At 41.6% G+C, this 27,993-nt stretch overlaps 1 protein-coding gene across 6 annotated transcripts in view; it reads right to left on the reverse strand.

Annotated features, from left to right (window-relative positions):
- Window positions 1-1,856: 1,856 nt before the first annotated feature.
- STAU2 (staufen double-stranded RNA binding protein 2) overlaps window positions 1,857-27,993 on the reverse strand; it is a 491,304-nt gene continuing 465,167 nt past the window's right edge. For all 6 annotated transcript variants that reach the window (XM_073631810.1, XM_073631809.1, XM_073631807.1 and 3 more), the window contains 2 exons: window positions 10,898-10,983; window positions 1,857-3,051 (listed from right to left, as the gene is read on the reverse strand). In XM_073631810.1, coding sequence (XP_073487911.1) covers window positions 2,958-3,051; window positions 10,898-10,983 — 180 coding nt within the window. In that variant the 3' untranslated portion in view covers window positions 1,857-2,957. The remainder of the gene's footprint in view (window positions 3,052-10,897; window positions 10,984-27,993) is intronic.

Below are 27,993 nucleotides of genomic sequence, written 5' to 3' on the forward strand. Positions count from 1 at the left end.
TTACACCTTTGTCCCTTGAGACCTGGGTTTCAACAGACAAGCCGTTAAAGCCGGGGACTAAAAAGCAGGACGAAACAGGGTGTGCAGAGACAGAAAGGATGGTTCTCCTGAGACAGTTTGGTGCAATAAGAATCACTGGTTTGTTCTTTTGCTGTATTTTGCGGAGCAGTCAAGGTAGAATTTGCACTGGAGGAAAAGCATGCAAACAAGGGTAGCAGTAGGTAGGGCCTGAGTACTATATAAAATGCTTTAGGCGGAAGTGGTGGTAATAGTGTGATCTGTGGTGTGATGTAACACCTAGTCATCCACCTGAGACTTAGCTCTGATTGCTTGAAATTTTACCAAGTTTCTAACATTTGACACTCCATAAATTAAATTATTTTAACCACAATTCCTGGTTTCTTGATAGGTTTAATGTGGAAATTAATACTATTCCGGAAACCTGTAATAAATGAGGCTACAATATCGGTCCAACACAAGGTGAACCTGTTTTATATGTCCATGTCGCTTTTCCCTAAATAGGGTCCAGGCTTCAACCTTCTTGGTGGGCATACTCCAGAAGGGGTCTTCAGGGTCTGGGTTCCATAGGGATGTCTAGTGCCCTGGACCAGTATGGCACCCTACGGCTAACTACGTGGGTTGCACGCATTGCTGAGCTGAGCACCTAAGCAGGATCCAAAGCAACATTACAGGCCATCCTCACGGTGTAGGGTCCAGTATGGCTCCTAAGGTTTTACAGAGGTTGTACAAATCCGGATTTACTTTTTTATATTGTGTTAGAAGACACTAAGAAGTTGATTGAAGAATCCAAAATAAAATCTAAAAATGCTAATTCTTGGCTGTCATGTCAACTCTGAGTCAATGACCTGGAAGAATTATGTGGCTAATGAGGTCTAATTTTTCTGTTTAAGTGTTCCAGTTCACTGAAATAAATAAGAGCTTTAAGCATTAATAAACCGTAACATTTTTAACTCAATTATAGCAGCTTACCTCACTACTTACCTTGTGCTCTTGCTTCTTTTTTTAAAGTCTTGACTTTTTCTTAGTTGAGCTTGTCCAAAAATCGCTAATTCAGGTTCCTGGATTTCAGGCAGCTCAGTTGCTTTTCTGATTATATTGAGCCACCCTTACCTGAGAGGGAGAGGCTCCAATCCAATGCTTTGATGCTGCCTGTGTTGACATACACAAGCAGCCAGGGAGGACTAATAGAAGCACACGTGCGCAGTTTTCGCATTGAATTATGAGACATGTAGTCTCAAGAAGGGGGAACAGGAGGACTTTCTGTGAAGTTATGAGTGTGTGCTAACTGAAGCTCAAGGAAGTGGCACACAGGAACCCGGAAGCTGTGGTTGTGCAGAAACGTGTAAGTGTTTTAGACATTTTTTAAAGGCAGCTTTTATTTTCTTATAATCAATGGCACATGGTACCTCTGAAATGGCAGTACTATTTTTATCATGGTAATCAGGATCTTCTTTCAATATTTGTGCAGATTAAGATTTTTCCTAGGCACACATTTTGTTTATGTGCAAGCTCAGTAGTACAGATAATTTTTTTTTTTTAGCAGGGGATATTTTATAATAGTAACTATGTTTATGGTGTATTGTGTACAAACTGAGGGTGTTCTGCATTAAATAACTCCGTGCAGGTCTTTGTAAACCTCCAATACCATTGTTTTTTATTTCAACATTCATGGAGCTGTCGCACCTCTGCTTTACACCTGTGTGCTTTTCCATCTTAAAACAGAATACTCAAGAAAAAAAAAAACTTATGGAGTATAAACCCTAAAACAAGCAACATAGAGTATACATGAAACAAATCCATTTCTTGTACTTTGACAAGTAAACAGTCAGAGGCGGTTTACACATGAACTGATGTGGTTTTACTGCATTTGGCCATATCACACTGTCTCAAAACGTGATGGTACACAGGTCGGAAAACAAAACCAAAACAGAAGAACTACTCTCTTTTGCCATACTGACAGTGTCTATCCAGCCATAGAAATGTTAACTCTCATAATACCGCTTTGTGGTCAGTGTTACATGCTTTTCATCTCTGGGCTAGCCGATGTCAAGAGCGCAGAATGCAGGTATTAAAAACACTCAGTTGATGTAACTGTGAGTCATTACAACACAATGGGTGTAAATGTTCGTCACACAACAGCGTGGAGGGCAGGAGAAAGGGGGAAAAAAAAAATCCTAAAATAATTAAAAACCCAAATTAAAAACAAGATTTTTCTGCTTACTATTAATCGAGGGTGGGTTGGATCTAAACTGCAGAATCTTGGGCACACTGTGACTCAATGCTACAAACATCAGCTCATGTTTTTAAGCAAATGTCGGGCATGATACAATTGGTTAGTCTGGATCTTCCGCTAAATGCTGTAATGGATAGAGTGAAGACTGCAATTTCGCTCCAGAAAAGATAAGCCGTGACTATATATGAAGACAACAACTACAACTTTCACAAGCACTAAGCACTGTCATTGGTTAAGTTTTAAAATATCAAAGCATTTACTAAAACAAAACGAAAAATAAAAAATGGTAATACCAGTAAAACGGAACACTAAACCGCTAACCAATGTGATTTTCTTAAATTTTTTCTTTTTCATTTTTTTCATTTTTTTTTGTTTTGAAGAGCTTAGCTGGTTGGAGTTTAGTTTCTGTTCTCTTAACACTTTTGCTAATAAACTCTAAGTTGAAGCACTAATAAGATCAGGTTTCTGCTGTTTTAAAGCCATTAAATTAAAAATGTGGTCTCAGATTGCAGGGGAAGTGCTTTACGCTAATATAAGTCCCCTCTTTGTATAAACAGTACTCAATATTATCTCTTGCTTTAGGATAGCGTTGTCTTCACATAAGACTTGTTTAATGGTATTAGTGATTCGTTTCCTTGTACACGTACACCCTATTGCGTGTTGACAGGTTTATAAGGATGCAGTGGCCGCCGCCGCAAAGCTCCTAGACGATGGCCTTTGGATCCTTGCAGTCCTGAGCAGTGGTGCCTGAGTTAGCCTGCGTAGTGTCTGACTTCTCTCCACGATGCTTGGCTTGTCTGAAAGATTAATACATTGACAAGAGGCTTTAGGGTCTAGGCCTGCACATCTCAAGACATGTTTATTAGCAGATGGCCGGGGAAGACTCAAAGGTCGACCTCACCGATGACATTTTGAAGTGAAACAACAATATTTATGTTCAGATAACATGATGATGAGATCATGCCAGGATCGCTCTGATGGAAGCACTGTTTAGAACTTAAAAAGCTACCCTATCTATTGTCATGTCTGCCCATGTCACATTTAATTTCCAAGGCAATTATCTCTACATCCTCTGCAATTAGTTTAATGAAGTGCAGACATGAAAGTAGAATGCTTGTTAGATCTCTCACCTAGTTTTCTGATAAATTAGTTTATCAACTATATATAAAGCAAAACAGTTCTTATATATATTATACAACAAATATTTTGACAAATATATACTAATTTACATACAGTTCATGTCAAAGACACACAAGGATGTTTTTTTTAAAACATTTGTAGAGCTTTTCGTCCTTTAAAACTGCATGCACATTTGTTCTGCACAAATGGGACAAAATCAAATGTTATTAGGCTATTCTCTCTTCAAGTCAAATGAGTAAAAACAACATTATGGCCACAAGATGCAAATGAGAAAAGAAAAGAATACTTATTTACTTTGATTGTCAACTCCATCTTGTGGCCATAATGCAGTATTTTGCCTAACTGTGACAGCTGTAGATAGTGTTATCTTAGCATATAGCCAACTCACACTTAGTAGAACATGTTTCCAAGTATCTGTGCACGGATTACTCAGCTGCAGCTTTAGCTTGCGAGCCACTTTACATACACTCGAGGGTATGACCGTACTCGAGAGTGTATGTAAAGCGGGGTATACCTATATGGGACACAGGGCCTGTATTGATAAACCAAAGGGTATATATATGTAGGCTACCCTCAGGTGATTGGACACAGGCAAAAAAACTTGCTAGGGCCACCCTTAGCGCAAGCTCGTATGACTATACCCACTCCATGAGACTCCAGATTTTATGCAAGCAATAAGGAGTGACCACAGAAGACAGAGGGGATGGCGCCTGTGTTCTATACTGCACTCCAAGATAAGGAATTTGGAAGTCAATATATCTTAATCGTGCAGTACAGGAAACAGTGGTTGTATTCATAGACACAGGATGTTCCCAAGGAATAAACAGAACTGCCAACAGGCAGACATGGGATGTTACCAAACAAACATAACTGCCAACAGACCCTCGAAAAACAAGGGTAAAGTGGAACTTTACCCATAACAACTTGATGAAAATAATGTTCTTCAGCAAGAAACATACATTCTACAATAATACTACAACCAAAATGAGTGTGTGCTGTAAATGAACAGCAGTAAATCTTTAGGCTGTCAGCATATCGGCCTCTACAAATTCGGCACTGTGCTTAAAAATAGAGAGCAACTGAGCATGTTTAGGAGTGTGAGACCATGTGTTACTGGATTTTAAACAGTATAGGCACTTATTTTTAATGTTTTACATAGTTATATCTGCAAAAGGGGCCAGCCTAAAGTGATCTAGCAGGACTCAGGTTCTTTAAAGTAGAACTTCAGTCAGAAAATTAAGGACACTCACATGACAATTTAAAGCACCTTGTGGTCAAAGCGCACATCAGCCAAAGTCTAAACATCCACCTGGTAAAATCCGGTAAAAAATGTGAACAGGACCAGGTAGGTGGTGGCCTTGCAAATCTTGCATACAGATGCTTGATGATGAAAAATATACCAAAAGTCATACGGGGGCTGAGCTCTGACAGGGAAAGGAATGAACCCCTTCCTTAAGGGTGTGGCCCTGGAAATAAGTTGTCTCATCCACCTGGAAATGGTGGAGAGGGAGGCAGGGTGCCCTCTACAGGAACCTGTAGGCAGGACAAAAAGGGACTCTAGAAAACAGAAGCTGTGGCTGCTAGGTAAACTTTGAGAGCCCCAACTACCTCCAAGCAGTGCATAGAATTTTCTTTGGCATGCTTTGGAGCAGGACAAGGGGAAGGGAGGACAATATCTTTATTCAGGTGGAGAGGGGAGACCACCTTGGGTAAAAAAGTAGGTCTTGGTTTGAAGATGACTGACTTTCTGCAAGACAAGTAAACTTTTTTTTATGAAGGGGCTACCAGTTCAGACACATGCCTAACAAACATAATGGCTAGAGGGGGGCGGGGGGTGGTCTCTGAAGTACAGAAAGCACTAGGTTGAGACCTTAAGGCAAAACAGGGGGTCAAATTGGGGGATTTATATAAGCAAATCCCTGAAAAAAAGTCTTGATTAGGGACGGCAAAGTGAAAGGTTTCTGGGAGAGAATGGATAATGCAGAAACCTGTCACCTAATGGCCAGATGCTGGTCAAGAGCAGATTGAAGAAAGGCCAAATGATAAACATCAGTGTATTCCTTGGGACTCAGTTGTCTGTCCTCGCACCAGGCATAGTAAGCCTTTTATGTGTGATGATAGATTTTGTCGGAGGGAGATTTTTCCTTGCTCTGATAAGGTGTAGATAACCAAGTCAGAGATACCACTATCCTTTCCAAGCCATTAAAAGCAGTGACTGAGAAGCAGGGTGGAATGGGGGCCCTGTGCCAAAAGTCTGATTGGTTTGGAAGAGGCCAAGACTTGCCCCTTGGAGTCCGTATGTCTGTGTATTGCATCCTTTTGGACCAATTCGGTGTAATGAGGATCACTGGAACCCATTGTACTTCTATCTTGCACAGCAGTGAATGAATAATCTTTATTAGAGGGAAGCCATATACAATATCAGCCTAAACAGAGTACAAGAAACACCAGGGCATCCACTACAAAGGCTAGCTGATGCCTGGTCTTGGCTTCATATCAGTTCAGTTTGTTGTTGACACTGGAGGCCGGGATGTCCACATCTGGTTTCCCCATCTTTGACAGAGATTCTGGAAGATCTCAGGGTGCAGAGACTACACCCTGTGTCTAGGGGCTGGTGGCTTAAGAAGGTTCGCCTGCAAATTGTCCATACTAAGGATAGGATCTTAAAGAGGCAATCTTTTCTGGAGAAAGAAAAATTCTGGCCTGGGCTGTGTCCAAGATTAGACTCCGGTCCTCCAGACATGAGGGCTGGAGGGCAGAATTTGGGAAGTTGATTACCTGCTGAAAGTTTAAAGAAACTGATTAGTCTGAACATGAGCAGACAAGGTTGTAACATGAAGGCCATGGTTTTGTAGAAGAACAGGAAGTAGAGGACTTTTGTGAACACTTGGGGTGCAGAGGAGAGCCTAAATGGTAGTGCAACAAACTGGAATTGTTGGTCTTCCACAGCAACACACAAAGCATTGATATGAAGGAAAGATGAAGATGTGTAGCTAGGCAACTTGTATGTCTTCTGATACCAGAAATTCTCCTTGTCTGAGAGAAGTAATGACAGATCTTGCTGATTCATTACAAAATTTTGGTACATGAAGAAATCTAATTAGAGAATTTAACACCATCATGAAGCGGATGCACCTGTTTGGTTTGGGGACTGTGATCAGGTTTATTAAAAATCTCTGAACCTTTCTGCTGCAGAACTGGTACAATCACTCCCTGTGACTGAAGTTGGCACAAGGCAAACAGTAAATATGCTTGTTTTTTTTAAGCGGACACAGGTATATCAGAGGGTAAAATGCAAGGAGGGGCAGAGATCGAAATTCTATTTTGAATTCCTTTGACAGATTGGACATCTTGGATTCAGACTGACACAAACACTAACAAACATCTCCCCACTCTGAGGAGTGGAAGCACCCCTTCATCATGAGCAGGGTTTTGGGCAGGCTTGGTGGACCTAGGCGTTCAAGACTTGTGATTTAATTAAGTATTAAAGCGCAGTTCCACCCAAAGTGGAACTTCCGCTCGTTTGTCTCCTCCCCCCCTCTGTTGCCACATTTGTCACCTTTCGGAGGGAGCGGATACCGGTCTTTGACAGGTATCCTGTCCCTATTTCCGGGAGTCCGGGCCACAGCGCATTACGTCACAGCTCGGCTCCCTCCCCTGCCGCCGGGTCAGTAGGAGAGAGCAGCGGTGCCTAGCGCATGCAGAGTAGGGACCCGGCGTGAAGCCATAATGCTACACTGCTGGGTTCTCTTACCCGCAATGGCGGCGGCAGCACCTGACAGCTCATGGAAACATCAGCTATGGTGCCGACATCGCTGGACTCCAGGACAGGTAAATTTCCTATTATTAAAAGTCAGCAGCTATAGTATGTAATTTTTGCAGGGGTGGGCAGACCGCCTCTTTAAGCCTCGATTTTGAGGTTGATGCCTGGGGAGAGCAAAAAGATCCCTTCCCCTGAGTTGAGGTAGTAGCTCTAAGAGTAGGACACTTAGGCTTTTGCTTACTGTGTAGGAGCACCTTAAATTTATCAAGGGATTCCCCAAATAGGCATTCACCGCCAAAGGCCATGCGTATAAGGAACCTCTTACAAGCAGGTTCAGCAGACCAAAGCACATCATTCTGTACATATGCATACAGATAAGAGACATACTAGAGACTTGGCAAATTACATTTTCTAGAGCAGCAATTCAATCTTTTTAACATGGGAACCCTTTAAATAACTTTCTGGGCTCAGGAAACCCCTGCTAATAATTACTATATCTACAGTTCACAGAACATTAGTGTAATGGTCACTAGGATCAACATATTTTACATTTGTGCTAATTAGGAAGAATCCCCCTTTACAGACATCTAAAAGATCATTGTTGTCAGTGGTGGAACCCCTAGCTACATCTGCAAAAACAGTGGTTGAGAAAGACTGCTCTTCAGTATCAACATAAAAAAACAAGGCTGAGGGCATCAGCTGCAATTGTTTTAAGAGAATGGGGTCATCATTGATGGTCTCTATTCGTTTGTCTTGTCCAGTAAACAACAATGTAATAAATAAACATAGCAGCAATTGCCAGATGGAGGACTAGCAAAGGAGGCATTTAGGAGGGCTTCAAAATGCCAATCATGAGAATCCTTAACCACTTGCCTCAGACATCATTCAGATATCAATCTTTTCCGCTGGCGATTCCCTTCACCATAAGAACAATCATAGCAGCTGTTCAGTGTGGACGCCCCCTCCCGCTGCCCTCTGGCACTTCTCCCGGGTCGCCGAGCAACCTGGGAGAAGCACCAGAATCCACCGCTGGTAGAAGTTAGCCATAGAGATTTCCGAGGGACAGATGGTCCCCGGCAGTATCTATGACTCTCGGAGGCCTGGGCGCGACTTTATGACGTCATGTCCGGGCCGGCGGAAGTAAACAAAGCTGAGGAGTCGACAGAAAAGTCTGGAATCGTGAAATTTATTTTCGATCTCAGCCTCTCCTGCCTAGAGGAGAGATGTGGATAAAGAGAACTTGTCACGCACCATTCCTATTACAAGGGATGTTTACATTCTTAGTAATAGGAACAAAAGTGATCAAAAAAGTATTTTTAAAGGGAAAGTGTAAAAAAATAAAATTAAAATAAACAATAAAGAGAAAAAATGAAAGTGCCCCCGTCCCGGCGAGCTAGCCTGCACACAGAGGCAAACGCATACGTAGGTCGCGCCCGCATATGTAAACAACGTTCAAATCACACACGTGAGGTATCACCGCAAATGTTAGAACGTGAGCAATAATTCTAGCACTAGACCTCCACTGTAACTCTAAACATATAACCTGTAAAAAAATTTAAAGCGTCGCTTATGGAGATTTTTAAGTACTGGAGTTTGGCGCCACACCACAAGTGTGCGCAATTTAAAGCGTGATATGTTAGGTATTTATTTACTCGGCATATCATCTGTCACATTATACAAAAAAAATTGGGCTAACTTTTTTTTTTAAATTCATGATTATGAGTATTTTTTCCCCCAAAAAAATCGCGTCTCAAAAATTGCTGCGCAAATACCGTGTGACAAGAAAAGTTGCAATGACCGCCATGTTATTCCCCAGGGTCTCTGCTAAAAAAAAAAATATATAATGTTTTGGGGTTCTGAGTAATTTTCTAGCAAAAAAATTATGATTTTTACATGTAGGAGAGGAGTGCTGGAATTCGCCCGGTGGGCAAGTGGTTAAAAGAGGGAACATCCTCAATAGGAACTGTAAGGTGTTTTTTTTTTTTTTTTTTTTTAGGACTGCAATGGCAGGATTTACTACCAGAACAGCCCATTTATCCTACATTACTTTTTCATGGAATACATTAAAGCAAAAGGCTTAAGAGGAGTGAATTTATTTTCAAGTTTGGGCTGATCCTCTTGTAGTGCAATTTCAATCTGTGCATGGATTGTAAAAGTGCTTTTCTTTATTTTGCAGTCCTCTTAGTGTCCACACAGGCTTATTTTAGCTGTGGAGAATCAGGTGCTGATAGGCAAAAACTAGTTTGTACCACCTCAATCAGTGTATTTACAATTGAGAGCTTTTGTCAAGAAGCCATACCTTGTGGCTTGGGTTGAAAAACCCTCTGCAGCTTTGGCTACACTATCTGCGTCCCCATCCCTCTTTTCCATCTCATCCTCAAAACGTTTTGGAGGTTCTAACACTTGATTAATGAACATTTGGCACCTTTGTCCCAGCTCCCTTGCACCTCTGATCTGCCACTGATAAAGTAAGAGGATTCCCAGCGGGGTACTCAGGAAATGGGGTGTAGAAGGAATGTATGTTTGCTTATCTGTAATGCAGGAGTTGCAAAATACCTGGCGCTGATGTTCCTGTGGCTGTTTCTCTGTAGCAGAGGGCACCGGGAAGTACAGCTAAACAATGTGCTGTGTAAGTTTTTGGTAGAAATGATGAGCAGAAGTACAGTAGTGGGGGGACATGTCACCCTGAGACTAAGTCAGGATGGGGGAAAGAAACTCTGAATTTAAAATGGCTTATGAGATTGAAAAGAGACAATTAAAACAGAGAGTAACACAATAAATTGTATAGATCCCTATTCCTCTTTAGTCATAGGCATATTATGTGCAAAGTACTGCAGGTTTTCTATTAGCCAGGAACTGTTCCAAAATACAGAAAACCCTGCCTTACCTTATGTACATTGCTGGGCCTGCTAAGGGTCCAGGCTTTGCCCATCATAGTGGGTAAAACTCCAAATGGGTCTGGGAACCATAAAGATGGACCACAACCCTGGCCCTGTATAGCACCCTTTGGCTAACTAGCCACTTTGCGCCAAGGTGAGAACCTAACACTGGATCAAGTGCCGGAAGGAAACTTTACAGGCCAGTCCCACACAGTGGTTCTGGTCCCCAAGATATAACATCGCTATGTACCAATCCAGTAACTGGCTAGATAGCACAGTAAACTGTTGATAGAAATGTCAGAAGAAAAATGATTGGTTAAAAAGAAAAAACTTCTTCAAAAGAGATCCAATATCTAAGGACAAAAAACTGCAGTCTAGTGAAGTGGGTGAGGCTATGTGACCGTGCACTATCAAGTTTTTTTGCCAGGGTCCTATCCCCTACATATAACCCAATGGTCTTTGAATAAAAGCCCTGTGTCCTGTACAATTAAGATACAAGTTTTCCACAGTCAGGTTGTATGGTGAATACTTCATATTGTTGGTTCTTCTCTGCTGGAAAGAATAACGGAAGCAGCAACTGGTCATAACGGATGGGCGTGAGCTAAGAAGCACTTGGAGAGGTTTGTTTTGTGTTTATCTTAATGCAGTAAAATGCATTATAGCAACGAATAGTTGTAAAATCAGCCCAAATATGTTGATTTCCATTTAAAAATGTCAAAGGCATCATTCTCCTCCTACTGGAAACAATCTTGAATGGGCAACAAATCTGTGGAGCCTCATGGGAGAAGCACCGCTAAACATTAGCCATGAATGATGGTCTGAGAAAATAATGACAGCTAACAGAATTACTAGGATACTTACTCAAATAATCCATTTTCTGACATGAGAGATCCATCCACAGAATCAAGTCCTTGTTCTGAAAATTGTTTCAAGGCACTTAAAGCTGCCTGTAAAAGAAAACAAACATGTTAAGATTACATATTATTTAAAAAGTTTTACATTTATAAAGTCTACATGGTTGCTGATACAAGCTTTCATTCTGATTGTTCTGTTTGCATCAACCTGGTCCCCAATACATTTGGTGTTCACGAAGCATTCACCATAACGCCAGCAGCATATGCTTAACAGAGTACAGTGAAGATGGAACAAATTCTAAAGGATCTTAAAAATCTTAACTTTGTTTTTTTTAATTATTATGTTAAAAAAATTGGGCAGCACAGTGGCGAAGTGGTTAGCCCTTCCGCCTAGCAGTTCTGGAGTCGTCGGTTTGACTCCCAACCACGCCACTACCTGCCTGTAGTTTACATGTCCTCCCTGTGCCTGTGTGGGTTTCCTCTGGGTACTCCAGTTTGCTCCCACATGCCAAAGATATGCTGGTAGGTTAACTGGTTCCTGTCTAAATTGGCCCTAGTATATGTACTGTATGTATGAATGTGAGTTAGGGACCTTAGATTGTAAGCTCCTTGAGAGCAGAGACTGATGTGACTGTACAATATATATGAGTAAAGAGCTGGGAAAATTGACAGTGCTGTATAAGTACCTGTAATAAATAAGTTAAACAAAATGTCAAGAAGTTCATTTTCCAGTGCCTTTTTGTAGTCAGATGAATATAAATTTTAGAATATATATGTTCTTTTTAACCAGCAGTTGGAGCTCTACTCTTCCTTTTTCAATGGTTAGCCATTCTAGCTTTGCTAAAAGAAGCCCACTATTTACAAAACTCAATAGCTCAAGATAGATAAATCAGAAGGGTGGCTCATTCCATATTGGATGTTCAGTCTGAAGTTTCAGCCAAACAAATAGATAATCAAAGCAGGCTGTTTCTGCTGTGCTGCCTCTTGATAACCCACAGTGTGCTGGGAGACTCCTAGCATGCACGCGGCTCTGACATATACAGTACATCCAGAAAATGTATTCACAGTGCTTCACTTTTTCCACATTTTTTTTATGTTACAGCCTTATTCCAAAATGTATTAAATACATTATTTTTCTCAAAATACTACAAACAATACTCCATAATAACGTGAAAGAAAATGGTTTGAAATCTTTGCAAATTTATTATAAATAAAACAACAAAAAAAATCCCATGTACAGAAGTATTCACAGCCTTTTCCATGACACTCAAAATTAAGCTCAGGTGCATCCTGTTTCTACTGATCATCCTTGAGATGTTTCTACAACTTGATTGGAGTCCGCCTGTGGTAAATTCAGTTGATTGGACATGATTTGGAAAGGCACACACCTGTCTATATAATGTCCCACAGTTAACAGTGCAAGTCAGAGCACAAACCAACCATGAAGTCCAAGGAATAGTCTGTAGACCTCCGAGACACAGATCTGGGGAAGGGTACAGAAAAATTTCTGCAGCATTGAAGGTGCCAATGAGCAAAGTGGCTTCCATCATTTGTACATGGAAGAAGTAGTTTGGAACCACCAGCACTCTTCCTAGAGCAGGCCGCCCGGCCAAACTGAGCAATCAGGGGAGAAGGGCCTTAGTCAAGGAGGTGACTAAGAACCCGATGGTCACTCTGACAGAGCTCCAGAGTTTCTCTGTGGAGAGAGATGAACCTTCCAGAAGAACAACCATTTCTGCAGCACTCCTCCAATCAAGCCTGTATGGTAGAGTGGCCAGACAAAAGCCGCTCCTCAGTAAAAGGCACATGACAACCCATCTGGAGTCTGCCAAAAGGCACCTGAAGGACTCTCAGACCATGAGAAATGAAATTCTCTGGTCTGATGAAACAAAGATTGAACTCTTTGGCCTAAATGGCAAGCGTAATGTTTGGAGGAAACCAGGCACCGCTCATCCCCTGGCCAATACCATCCCTACAGTGAAGCATGGTGGTGGCAGTATTATGCTGTGGGGATGTTTTTTAGTGGCGGGAACTGGGAGACTAGTCAGGATCAAGGGAAAGATGAATGGAGCAATGTACAGAGACCTCCTTGATGAAAACCTGCTCCAGAGTGCTCTGGACCTCAGACTGGGGAGAAGGTTCATCTTCCAACAGGCAAGATATCAAAGGAGTGGCTACGGGACAACTTTCCTTGAGTGGCCCAGCCAGAGCCCAGACTTAAACCCAATTGAACATCTCTGGAGAGATCTGAAAATGGCTGTGCATTGTCGCTCCCCATCCAACCTGATGCAGCATGAGAGGTTCTGCAAAGAAGAATGAGAGAAACTGCCCAAAAATAGGTGTGCCAATCCTTTAGCATCATACTCAAAAAGACCTGAGGCTGCAATTGGTGCCAAAGATGCTTCAACAAAGTATTAAGCAAAGGCTGTGAATACTTATGTTCATGTCATTGTTTTGTTTTTTATTTTTAATAAATTTGCAAAGATTTCAAACTTCTTTCACATTGTCGTTATGGGGTATTGTTTGTAGAATTTTGAGGAAAATAATTCATTTAGAGTGATTGGTGCTAAGCATTACCAGTATACATAAAAAAATAATGCTTCAAAAATTAAACCGCAACAAAGCCATCCTGATATAGTCAGTTTATTGCCAACCTTCAACGTGCTGACAATAGGAAAAATAATAATAACTTCTGGATAAGGAATGCAACGAAGGAAATAGACAAAAAAATTAAAGCAAAGAGGACTGGATAGGAGAGGAAAAAGCAACAGGACTTGTAGACTAATAAGGAAATTTGGGCATACTGAATATTAGAAGATTTTAAAAGAGATGCCACACAATCTGCAGCTTCTGAGAATTAAAACCAGGTTAGTAAGAAATGTCCTTGCCTGATATAGTCCTATGTATAAAATCTTTCACTCACAGTATATTTTACATATCCATTATATTCTGTGGACGCATTGGAATACCAAGAGGGTGGACAATATGTCATGGCAATTGTAATTTAAAAAAAGTCTACATATCCCTTTCACCATTCCTTTCCTAGCATTATGAAGAGAAAGGTAGTTTAGGAGGTGCTGTCAATAGACAGACCACATATTTTGTGACATTAAATATATCTGTGACCAAAACATGCTAGGAACAACCAATCGCATGGGATTGGTTGTGCCACTCTCATAACAATCATGTGAAGGAAAAAATAGCTTTACATTATTTGGACATCTGTACAAGGAGGCAGATGTTTGTTTTAAATAAATATGCTACGGTCAATGTTTTAGGAAGAAGAATTTAATTCAAATGTTGTGCTCAACTCATCTTTCCACCAAAGATCCTTGGTGTGTCTTCAATTGATATAAAAATATATAAACAAGTATAATCTGCCACTATGGAGCAAAGTAGGCCCTAGAAACAGGAGTGTGAACAATTGGTGGCTGCAACTTCTTGCCCAGAGTAGCCATCTCACCATTATTCACCTAAGACTTTTTAGTTTGAGAAAGAAAAAAGGTAACCTAGTTTTGTGTTTGTACTAAGTGAAATGGGAATGCTGTATTTTGCATGTAATGTATTATATAAGTTGCATACACACATTGCTTCTTAACTGCTGCTACTAGAACATGGTGACAGCCAATTTATTAATACCCACATCTATTCCAAAAACATTTGTTCTTCAATGTCTGCACAACACAAACACTTTGTAATTATTAGATCTCAAAATCTCCAGATAACAGTAACAACCCGACAAAAGTTCTAACACTGCTGCACTCTATCCAAACACAAAAAAAACAAACATTTTTAGCTTGACATACACTTTTATTCATATTTAATGGAAATTTATACTCAAATATGAAGGACTCATCACCAAGTTACATAGGAACTGAGGATTTCTGTAGGTACTGGAGTTACTCCAGGCAGGGCAACATACAGGCCCTATTCACAACACTTGGTAAAACATACAATACCAAAACACACTTGCTTTCTGTGCTGTGCTTTGCAACACCATTCTAATATTTATCTTTATTGCCAAGAAAAAAGAATGGCTTTGTCAGGAACATTGCACTTGCAATCCCTGTCCCAACTTTCAGGGGTGCTCGAACAGACACCCCTGAAAAGACACAGCCTGTCACATACTTGTCCGAGGTGCCCATACTTGGGCACCTCGGACAAGTATGTGACAGGCTAATTCATCATAACATCTAGTATATGCAGGGCCGGTGCTACCACTAGGCAAACTAGGCAGCCACCTAAGGCGCTCTACCACCTAGGGTGCAGCCACAGTCACTGTCCCGGTGAAGCTCCAGGCATGGGTGACCTTGGTTCTCTTCTCCTGGTCACTGTGAGCCCCATTCACTGCCAGGACACATCTGCTGCAGATGCCGCCCAATCCCTCGATGTGTCCCACTGAGCTCCCTGCTGTCACATCTCCTCCTCACAGTAATGCGTGACAGTGCCAACCCCGGGACTCCTTTGCTCCAGCCTGTCCCCCTGGTGCGGCCTGTGTGTGAGTACAGCGGAGGGTGTGGGGCGGGGCCCGGTGGAGATCATGGGAGCATTGGGGGAGGTGTGTTAGCTGACCTCCCAGCAGGCGGGGGACAGCAAGGAGTGGCCTTAATGGCGCTAGCAGGGACTCCTAAACAATACTGCCCACCCGCTACTGACGAGAGCCCTAATGAGATAAACGATGAAGCCATGAAGAAGTAAGGAGGAGGATGGACTCTCTGATCTACATCGAGCTGTGTGGGTGGAGGGGTGGGGGAGTGTGAGTAGTGCAGGAAGTAGGAATCAGGTAGGTCAGTGTAGGGGTCAGATAGTTCAGTGTAGGGGTCAGGTACCCACCTCTCTTCCCTTTCCCTTCTTTTCCTCCCCCCCCCCCTTTCTTAACCCCCTTCATATATTTTTTCCATTGTGTCTTTTGCTACATGGGAGGTAGCCCGTCCGAAGGACGAATCGTTTTTTGATCATTTTATATTTAACCAATTAATTTTGACACGAGCTGATTCAATATAGTGGTTGTTTTATATACTTCCAGTGTAGGGGCTTTTAACAACATCGGTTGTTATCCCTGAAGAGCCGACTGCCCACTCTAAAAAAACGGTACCGGGATGATGCATGCAGCTGCATGCATCATCCCGGTATAACCCCTTAAAGCCGAGGCCGCATATGTGCGTACGGTCGGCGCTATATGTTTTGTGAATTTCATATTTAAATTTTTTTTTTATATTAAAATCAGTGAGTGGGCGCATGCGTTTTAATGATACAGCACGCTTACAGACTTGCATTATGACATGGATCAGTAAAGTACAATTACGCTCTAGCACTGCAAAGCAGCAAGCAGAGCCTGCATATGCAATTAGTAAATATGTAATAATGTGACCTGACAATGGCAAACCTCCATCCCTAATATATGTTTAAACAAAAAAAGGAAGAGGAAAGAATGCAAGGCATGTCACTGAATAAATATCTAGTTTATATTGATCATTAAATTGTTTATTAATTCCAAATCAAGTTAAAAATTATCAATAATCTTTGGTAAAAGACATGATATACTGTAAATAACAGTTCACATGTATACACTTACAGTTATTATCCCTTTCATGACTAAGCCTATTTTTGAAATTTGGTGTTTACAAGTTAAAATCCGTATTTTTTGCTAGAAAATTACTTAGAGTTCCCAAACATTATATATATTTTTTTAGCAGAGAATCTAGAGAATAAAATGGCGATTGTTGCAATATTTTTTATCACACGGTATTTGTGCAGCGGTGTTTTAAACGCAAATTTTTGGAAAAGGGACACTTTCATGAATTTTAAAAAATCCAAACAGTAAAGTTACCCCAATTTTTTTGTATAATGTGAAAGATGATGTTACGCCGAGTAAATAGATACCAAACATGTCACCCTTTATAATTGCACGCACTCATGGAATGGCGACAAATTACGGTACCTATGAATTTCCATAGGCGATGCTTTAAAATTTTTTTACGGTTACCAGGTTTGAGTTACAGATGAGGTCTAGGGCTAGAATTATTGCTCTCGCTCTGATGATCTAGACAATACCTCCCATGTGTGATTTGAACACCGTTTACATATGCGGGCAGGACTTCCGTATGCGTTTTCTTCGCTGCGCGAGCTCGCGGGGGCAGGGGCACTTTAAAAAATTTTTTTTTTTTTTTTATTTATTTTTTTACTTTATAAATTGTGTTTAAAAAAAATTTTTTTTTTTTACTTTTATTGCTGTCACAAGGAATGTAAACATCCCTTGTGACAGTAATAGGTGGTGACAGGTACTCTTTATGGAGGGATTGGGGGTCTAAAAAAGACCCCTCATATCCCTCCTTTACACTTCAAAGTATTCAGATCGCCGAAAACAGCGATTCTGAATACTGTATGCTTTTTAAAATTCGGCGCCATTGGCAGCCGAGTAAACGGGAAGTGACATCATGACGTCGCTTCCGCGTTTACAATGAGAAGACTGGAACGAAGCCGCCCACAGCTTCGTTCCAGCCCGCCCCCAGCCGCCGAAGGTACCCGATTGGACACTGGGCCTCCCGATCACACGGGAGGCCAGGTAACAGCGGCGGGAGGCGGCAGGAGGGGGGGATGTCCCCTCCCGCTCCTCCGGTATAACAACCGAGCGGCTTTTAGCCGCATCGGTTGTTATACTTGGGTAGCCGATCGCCCGCTGTAAACAACGGTACCGGGATGATGCCTGCAGCTGCGGGCATCATCCCGGTATAACCCACGAAAGCCGAGTACGCATATCTGCGTACGGTCGGCGGGAAGGGGTTAAACAACATAAAATACAACATGATTGGCAGTAGAATTTTATAGATCATTCATTCATTAATAATAACAATAAGCAATTGCTCTTAGTGAGCCAAACTTGTTTGGGTATCAGTTTAAAGTGTACTCAACACACATTTACACATATCCTTGCAGGGCACAGTGTGGGCTGTCAAGCACATACAAGATTCACATGGTTGTGATATGGTCGCCTGGTCCTCACCTGGCTGCTGTCCCCGGTTTGGATGGGATTTGTTTACCTCAGTCCCGGGGGGGGGGGATCATCATCCCCGTCCCCTGTCTTCCCTTAGATATAGGTTGGGCGTCGCTATTTTGTAAGTTATAGACCCCCCTTTTTTTGAGAGATGGTTCTCTTTTTAAAGGGTATCCTATATTTATAGATATGTTATTGATTTAATTTCAGAGCATTTCACTCCTGATTAGTGGCATGAGCCATGAAACGTGTGTCGAGTACACTTTGAACTGATGCCCACGCAAGTTTGGCTCACTAAGAGCAATTGCTTATGTTTATTAATGGATGAATGATCTATGAAATTGTACTGCTAATCATGTTGTATTTTACTTTGTATAATAATTGTATGTGTATACAAGTAAACTGTCTTTTACCAAAGATTATTAATATGTTTTAACTTGATTTGGAATTAATAAACAATTTCATGATGAACATAAACTAGATATTTATTCAGTGACATGTCTCATATAAAGTCCCATTCTTTTGTAAATATGGCTGCCCCCATTTACATATATAATTATAACCTATAAATAGAAACAAGGATTTTTAAAACATTAGTTTACATTGAAAGAACTATTTGAATCAAACATTAGGATCTATTTATATGTATAGCTATAAAAAAAAAACACCAAACCCCCCCCCCCCCCAAAAAAAAAACAGAACTATACATTTTCTTTCAATGTATATATCATATTAAGCCACTTCCTAAACAATAGATTGAATTACTTTCTTGTAATTAACACATCAGAAACTTTAAAATGTTGATAATCGGACAAAATGTTTTGTTATGGGATACACCGGGGGGGGGGGGGGGGGGGGGCAAATAAGGTAACACAAAGCTAAAATGAAGTACACAAACCCAGGGGAGTCATTATGACTATGCTGGAGAGTCAAACCAATGATTACGGACTGAAACAAAATGGAGCATGGTGCCAAATGCACAAACTGTGTCAAAAACACTGAAGGGGGAATGCTTTTTAATTATGTTTGATACCCCTCGAACAGTGTTTGAAAAGTTGTCTCCTGCTGATGAGAACTGTTCAGCCTTGACACGTTAAAGAGAAACAAAATTCATCTGACATTTTCCGGAGCAGCGGAAAGGTTAATAAGAGATTGGCAAATGGTGGGGAAAGTAAGCGCCCTCCAGTTAATTAAAACACATGGTTTCTCGTCCATTATTTACACAAATACATAAAAAGATACTTTACTCTCAAACCATTTTACAGCGCTATTGTGGGCTAATTCCCACAGGTTTTAAAACAGATGTTTTTACAAATTTTATGTATGACTTTTGTAGATGGTTTAGTGGTGCCAAAAAGCAGATGCCAGCAGGACACTGCTTTTTTTGGCTAAGTTTTACTTTATAAATATGTAGACGTATCAGCAGGAGGTAAATTTCTCTGGTAAAGGTTTTAATTTCTATCTCTCCCTGTATCAGTCAACATTTAGAAAACAGTATCAAAATCGTCTAACCTCACTCTTTTTGTGTTTAGTTTGTTCAACTGAGCTGAAGTGCCAGTATAGGCTAAGCCTTCCATCATAAGCAAAGAACAAATTACGTGAAAGATAGGAGGTAATGTTTTCTTCAACAAGTTATGTCATCATTTACTGAAATATACTCAATAGTGTAGAATTAAGCACTCCTGATCCAGTGTGTGCCTTGTGTATATACTGTATGGTTAATATGTTCCTATCATTAGGAAAACTACAAAAGGTGCCCTGCTGGAGGTGTGGTAAAATAAATGATTAACAACAGAAAGTAAGCTCTCATTGATACATGCACTTTAACTGCTTGCTGCCCGCCCACCGTCAAATGACAACGGGGCGGTGCAGCTCTCGTTCTGGGCCGCCGTCATATGATCACGGCCAAGCCGCGTTGCTAGGATGCGGCGCGACCCTGATCTCTGTAAAGAGCCGTGTCTGCGGCTCTTTAACTATGTGATCAGCTGTGTCCAATCACAGCCGGTCACATGTAAACAAGGAGATGCCAGTAATTGGCTCTCCTCGCCTCACACTGACAGAGTGTGAGGAGAGGAGAGCCGATCAGCGGCATCTCCTCACAGGGGGCCATCTAGGGATGTAATTAGGGCACTGATCGTAAGTGCCCTGATTACAATAAACAAATGCAGTGTCAAAAATCATTGCCCAGCAATGCCAGCATATAGTGCCCATCAGTGGCAGCAATCAGTGCCCACAAGTGCCACCGATCAGTGCCCATTAGCGATGCCAGTCAGTGCTGGCAATCAGTGCCGCCTATAAGTGGTGCCCATCACTGTTGTCGATCAATGCCCATCAGTGTCGCCCATCAGTGCCATCCATCAATGCCGCCTATCAGTGCCCACTAGTGCCACATATCAGGGCCACCTATCAGTGCCCATAAGTGCGGCATATTAGTGCCCATAAGTGCCGCCTCATCAGTGCCCATGAGTGTCACCTCATCAGCGCACATCAGTGAAGGTGAAAAATTTACTGACAGGAAAAAAAGTAAAAAACAATAGTTTTTCAAAATTTTTGGTCATTTTTTTTGTGTAAAAAATAAAAAACCCAGCAGTGATTAAATAACACCAAAAGAAAGCTCTATTTGTGTGAACAAAATGATAAAACAATTGTTTGCGTAGAGTGTAGCACGACCACGCAATTGTCATTCAAAGTGCGACAGCGCTGAAAGCTGAAAAATGGCTTGGGCAGGAAGGGGGTATAAGTGCCTGGTAGGCAAGTGGTTAAAAAATATTAAGAATAAAGGGAATTTTGGTCTTCCCCACCATAAGTATATTATTTGGTACATCTCCACAATACACGCACATATAATCATGTTTTATCCCTTCAACCCTTTCACTGCCAATGACATGTATCAAACATGGCATTGAAAGGGTTAAAATGAGTTCATAGCTACAGTTTGTTTTTAATTTTATCAGCCAAGGCTTTAATGGTGAAGTGATCAGAGTGACTTCTGCTACGTGTCTCCTGGGCTTACCTGCTCCTCCTGGACCACAAAAAAAACAAACAAAAATCTCAAAATGAATGTTGAGGAGTATGGAGGAGAGATCTGATGCCCGATGCCTCTGTGCAGAAAGCCTGGAAGCACTCTCCCCTGTGCTGCCCCATAGAACAACAGATCAAGTACAGTGCGATCTGTTAAGGCAAAGTACAGGGGAGAACCCTAATGTTTCAATAAAGAGTATTTGTCACCTCCATAACGCTATTACATTATTGTGATCACGTTACTATTGTAAGCTCCCTTATAATGAGAATACGGTCAATAAATAAATAAAGGGATGGACTTTGTGCACCTAGGACGCACACATGTATGTAAAAACTTACTGCACAACACATATTGGGTATTTCTGTGCATGCCTTAGTTAAGGGAATAAAATGAAGGCCATCATTCACAGCGAACACTATTTTGATGAGCTGCATAAGTTTGTAGAACACTACCTATGTAAAATTTTGAATGTCATTATTATTATTATACAGGATTTATATAGCGCCAACAGTTTACGTAGCGCTTTACAACTTGAGGGTAGACAGTACAAATACAATACACTTTGATACAGTAGGAATCAGAGGGCCCTGCTCCTTAGAGCTTACAATCTAAGAGGGAAGGTCAAGAGATGCAAGAGGTAATAACTGTGGGTGATGTGCTGATTGAGAAGATAAATGTACAGTTGTTAGGTGGGGGCCAGATAGGCTTCTCTGAAGAGATGAGTTTTCAGGGATCGTCTGAAAGTGGATAAAGTAGGAGAAAATCGGACGGATTGGGGTAGAGCAATCCAAAGGATGGGGGAGGCTCTGAAGAAGTCCTGAAGGCGAGCATGGGATGAGGTGACAAGGGAGTTTGAGAGCAGGAGGTCTTGGGAGGAGCGAAGAGAACGATTAGGTTGGTATTTTGTGACTAGGTTAGAGATGTAGCTGGGGGCCAGGTTGTGGATGGCTTTGTAAGTTATAGTTAGTATCTTGAATTTAATTTGGTGACTGAGTGGCAGCCAATGGAGGGATTGGCAGAGGGGTGTAGCAGACGCTGAACAATTTGTGAGGTGGATGAGCCTGGCAGCAGCGTTCATGAGGGACTGAAGTGGGGATAGCCTATTTAGAGGTAAACCAATGAGGAGGGAGTTGCAATAATCGAGGCGGGAGATGACCAGGGAGTGGATTAGAAGCTTTGTGGTGACATTGGTTAGGAAGTGGCGTATCTTAGAGATGTTGCGGAGATTGAGGCAGCAAGTTTTGGATAGTGATAGAATGTGGGGTCAAAAGGTTAGTTCAGAGTCCAGGATTACACCTAGGACCTTGGCGTGGGGAGATGGGTTGATAGTTGAGCCGTTGATATTGACAGGGAAATCAGGGGAAGTGGCACCTGAGGGAGGAAATATCATGAGCTCGGTTTTGGATAGGTTGAGTTTGAGGAAGTGATGTGACATCCAGGCTGATATGTCTGCTAGTAAGTTGGTAATGCGTTAGGAGACAGATGGAGAGAGCTGGGGGGTGGAGAGATAGATTTGGTTGTCATCAGCGTAGAGATGATATTTAAAGCCGTGGGAGGCAATCAACTGACCCAGGGAGGTGGTGTAGATTGAGAAAAGGAGAGGTCCAAGAACAGAACCTTGGGGGATCCCATCGGAGAAAGGAAGAGGAGAGGAGGAAGTAGAGTTGTAAGTGACGCTGAAGGAGCGGTGGGATAGGTAGGATGAGAACCAGCGAAGAGTACAGTCACGCAGACCAAAGGAGTGGAGTTTTTTGAGGAGGAGGGGGTGGTCCACTGTGTCAAAGGCAGCAGAGAGATCCAGGAAAAGTAGTACAGAATAGTGTCCATCAGCTTTAGCCATTAGTAGGTCATTTGAGAGTTTAAGGAGAGCAGTTTCCGTGGAGTGTTGAGGGCGAAAACCGGACTGAAGGGGATCAAGAAGTTTATTCATGGTCAGATGGTCGCTTAGTCAGTTGTAGACCAGTCTTTCAAGAAATTTGGAGGAGAAGGAGAGTAAGGAGATGGGACGTAAGTTGTTGAGATTGGTGGGGTCCAGTGAGGGCTTTTTAAGTATGGGGGTGACTAGCGCCTGTTTTAGAGAGTTTGGGAAGATGCCACAAGAGAGGGAGAGGTTGAAAATGTGAGTTAGAGAGTGTAGAATCGAGTCAGAGGGTGAGCGTAGCATTTGCGAGGGAACAGGATCCAGGGGGCAGGTGGTTAGATGAGTGTTAGATAAAAGTTTAGCAACCTCAGTAATAGTAGCAGGGTTGAATGAGGGAAGTAATGATTGTATCTGTGGACATGGGGTGTTGCATGGGGGAGGTTTTTGTGCATTGGTGATCTCCTCATGAACTGTATCAATCATTGGATAATGTCATAGTTTGTCACCGCTTTTCAGGTGCATGCGATTTTGAGAGTTGGCATCTATTTAAAAAAATGTTATGTTTGTGTGCATTAAAGTTAATTATGTCTTTTTTACTGAAAATATAGGCTTATTGTGCATATATTGAGCTACACAAAATTAGCAACAACCATCTTTTTACAGCTTCCCTATCCTATTGTGGGGGTTATAACTATTCTTTAGACAAAAAATGTGTGAAGAAAATAAAAAAGGTAAGGCACTTCAACTATGTTTCCTGATAGAAATCCAATGTGGCAAGCTGCTATCAGTTTGAGCGTAGTGGCTCTGCATCACTCAAATCCCATGCAATTTTCCCCTGTCTCTATGAGCTTGCCACTGGGATTTTTGCCCATTCCTCCATGCAAAACTGCTCCAACTCGTTCAAGTTGGATGGTTTGCTCTTGTGAACAGCAATCTTTAAGTCTGACCACAGACTTTCTAGTAGATTGAGGTCTGGGCTTTAACTAGGCCATTCCAACACATTTACATGTTTCCCCTCAAGCCACTCAAGTGTTGCTTTAGCAGTGTGTTTGGGGTCATTGTACTGCTGGAAGGTGAACCTCCGTCCTAGCCTCAAATCACACACAGAGTGGTACAGGTTTTGCTCAAGAATATCCCTGTATTTAGCACCATTCATCTTTCCCTCAACTCTGACCAGTTTTCCAGTCCCGACTGCTGAAAAAAATCCCCACAGCATGATGCTGCCACCACCATGTTTCACTGTAGGGATGATGTTCTTTGAGTGATGTGTTGCGTTTGCGCCAGACATAGCGTTCTCTTTGATGGACAAAAAGTTAAATTTTAGTTTCATCAGACCAGAGCACCTTCCTCCATACATTTTGGGAGTCTCCCACATGCCTTTTCTCTCAAAACTCAAAACGTGCCATTTTGTTTTTTGCTGAAAGTAATGGCTTTCTTCTGGCCACTCTGCCATAAAGCCCAACTCTATGGAGCATATGGCTTATTGTCGTCCTATGTACAGATACTCCAGTCTCTGCTGTGGAACTCTGCAGCTCCTCCACGGTTACCTTAGGTCTCTGTGCTGCCTCTCTGATTAATGCCCTCCTTGCCCGGTCCATGAGTTTTGGTGTGCGGCCGTCTCTTGGCAGTTTTGCTGTTGTGCCATGTTATTTCCATTTGGTTATGATAGATTTGATGGTGCTCCTAGGGATCATCAAAGATTTGGATATTTTTTTATAACCTTACCCTGACTTGTACTTCTCAACAACATTGTCCCTTACTTGTTTGGAGAGTTCCTTGGTCTTCATGGCAGTGTTTGGTTAGTGGTGCCTCTTGCTTAGGTGTTGCAGCCTCTGGGGCCTTTCAAAAAGGTGTGTATATGTAATGAAAGATCATGTGACACTTAGATTGCACACAGGTGGACATCATTTCACCAATTGTGTGACTTCTGAAGGTAATTGGTTGCACCAGAGCTTTTTATGGGCTTCGTAACAAAGGGGGTGAATACATACGTACATGCCAATTATCAGTTTTTTTATTTCTGAAAAATAGTTTTATGTATATATTTTTCTAATTTTACTTCACCAACTTAGACTATTGTGTTCTGATCCATCACACATAATTCAGATTAAAAAACATTGAACTAAAGGCTGTAATGTAACAAAATAGGTAAAAAGCCAAGGGGGGTGAATACTTTTGAAAGGCACTATACCTTTTCCCCTGCAGTCTTTTGGCTTTCTGGTTAAGGCATGGATGTTCCCTTTCTCCTATGACCACTGTGCTGTCTAAGAGTACTGTGGGCCAAGACTGGTGCGTACATGAAGGTATGGTTCAGAAGAAGTGGGCTGGATGACACAGGGTATCATTTAACCTGGAAAAAGACTGGTGCTGGACATTATATATATATATATATATATATATATATATATATATATATATAATCTACATATTAAAGGCTAAATTCAATTAAGTACTTTGTGATTGCCATCTCATAAAGTAAGAAAGTCCATACCATTACCAGGTGAGTTGACAAGTGTTAACTAATGAAACCACCTTTGAGTGTAATAGGCTGGGAAGCTGCCAGATGGTGGTCCTTAAATAACTGTCAAAAGTACATGGATGAGATGTATCAACTGTTTGGAAACTCCCTAAAACATCTCAATTGAATGTTTTATAAACAGTGACCGAAGCACATGTAGTGGTGATGGGGGTGTGGGTACAGTTTAAATGAGCTGCCTCATCTACCAACTATTTCAAAATCTTTACCTCATTGACCACCGATATAGGTGTTAAGCTTTGTTTTTGCCAATTCTCCACCAATCCATGAGTATGTAGTGGTGTTTAGATTTTCACAAGCACAATTACAAAGAAAGGCTATGTGGAATAATTAGTCTCTGTAGTGCTTCCATGTGTTTAACATCATACACATGGTTATGCTTATCTGTCATAACTACAGCACGCTCTCCAAGAGTAGCAATGGCTGGCTTATATCTCAGTCTAACGTCAATTTGTTTGTATAATAAGTTTATGAGAAAAAGCTGTTTGGGGACCACATTTGTAGACCATCCAGATATACATTCAGCTAAAAAATGATTTAAAAATTTGAAACCAGACAGCAAAGCTAAATATGGATATGGTTATTAAAACACATCAAGTTGCACCTAACAAGCCCAACGAGTGTCCATATACATTAGGAGTAGGTCAGGCAACTCTACATGGGCTTGTAGCTCAAGGTGACCTGAACAGTAACAGGCTGGTCATCTGCAAGACCAAGATGTTTACTGTTGTTGCTGAATTTTTCTGAATTTTCTTGCATAAAATCAAGGCTGTATACACACACAATGGTCACTACAACTGTTCAACATCAGATAGAACATCTGTCAATCTGGGGCTGTCCTATAAACATTAAGATTACAATGAGTAATATTTGGCCCAAACTAATCTAATCTGTCTCATAATTGTACCATCCATGGTCACCGTAATGAAAGCGTCTACTGAGGAAGTATGGAGGCTGCCATTGCTGACCTCTCCTGCTTAAATACTTGGTTTCTAGATGCCAATTTAACCAAATGGCTTCAGTACTTTAAGCCAATGACTGGGAATATTTTTACATAGAAGAAGCTCTGACATGGGTCTATTTTGCCCAGTCTGCTAGTTTTTTCCAGGTCCCCGTGTCAAAGTACTGATGCTAGAGAGAGTCATTCAATGAGCAGTTTCAGAAGAAGGTCAGCCACGTCAGTCTTCATTTCTCTAAGTATGGAGTTCCTTTACATCAGATAGTAATTCACAGTATCTCTAATCACTGCAGGAATGGCCTGTTAAGATCTCTGATTCAATTTATATTTGGCTAACCCCACCTCCCCCAGCCCCTAGGCACGACTAGTGTTTCCCCTTGAATTAAAACGGATTCTTTACTTTACTTGTTCAGGGCAAAGAAACAATGTACTCTACCCCCTGTCCAGCAGCATATTTTCACCTCTTCTTCACTTCATTGCTGCTGGGAGTAAAGAGAAAGGTATAGGAGCAAAGAAACAATGAGTATAAGATTCTGGTGAGAAGGGAGAGTGGTGGGAGTTAAATGGTCTTGTTACTTTGGCCTAAATATACAAATATAAGAAGCACAGGTGAAGCCAGAGTAGGGTGGAATATCTTCCAGCTGATACCCAAGCTAAACCAAGTTAGTCAGTCGGATAGCAGCATCAATTCGGGACATCCCTATTTATGATTTCAAAAATGAAATTCCAGTGAGATATTAGCTATAGTCATAGTTACCTGATTGGAGTTAAAGTAAAATTTTACCTGGTTCTTCTATACACCATCTAGCAGAAGTGATGGTTGCGATTAGTAATTAAATGAAGCTGTTGTAAGACACTGCCAGCTGCTAAAACATCCAGAAGACTGGTGCTACATATAATTAGCATTATTATATCAGTGCTACATGCAAAGCTAGTAATAAAAAAGACTACATATCCCATGGTACTTTGTTGCCCCTCCGCAAAGCTGACTCAACCCTCCCCCAAAGGATCATTCTCTGTGGTCTACTGGCAGGAGGCAGGGTTTTCTACACTGGGGGTAGTGGTTTATCAAGGAAAAAAGGTAAGACACTGTCAAATTATTATTTTGCTGCATCCTGAAGAAAGATACTAAAGCAAATTTTACCAACATTGCAATTGGGCTTTGAAGGATACGTTCACCTTTTTAAAAAAAATAAAATAAATGCACATTTGTTGCAGGTAAAACAAATGTGCATTGTACATTTACTATTTTTTTTAGGAGCTTGGAAAGTATTGCACCAGTGATCAGCAAAAGCGCTGGTGCCAAGCAGGTCCCCCGCAGACTGTCGGTATGAGCTGTCTGTCTGTACATCATACAGGCAGGCAGTTTCAATACTGACAGGAAGAATCAATGAACTACCACAGCGCTCACCAGCACCGTGTTAGTTTATTAAGAACAGTCATAAAGGATGTCGGCACCTGGAGAGCTCTGGGAGGTTAGGAAAGCAGCTCCACCCGGACACTGACACGGACCAAGCAGGAAGCTAGAGTGTAAAATTCCCCAGGACGCAGAGTCTAAGAGCCAGCAGGTATTCACCAGAGCCTCTAGTGGTGAGGATGGATTTGGTTGCAGCCGACTCCAGGTCGTGGCCCTGGGGTTTCTCAGCTCATGCTCACGGACTGGGTCTGCTGGACAGAGCAGAAGCAGCAGTTCAGGGTTAAACACAGGATAGTCAGGAGAACAAGCCAAGGT

Source organism: Aquarana catesbeiana, linkage group LG05, assembly GCF_042186555.1.
Source record: "Aquarana catesbeiana isolate 2022-GZ linkage group LG05, ASM4218655v1, whole genome shotgun sequence".
Classification (NCBI taxonomy): Eukaryota; Metazoa; Chordata; class Amphibia; order Anura; family Ranidae; genus Aquarana; species Aquarana catesbeiana.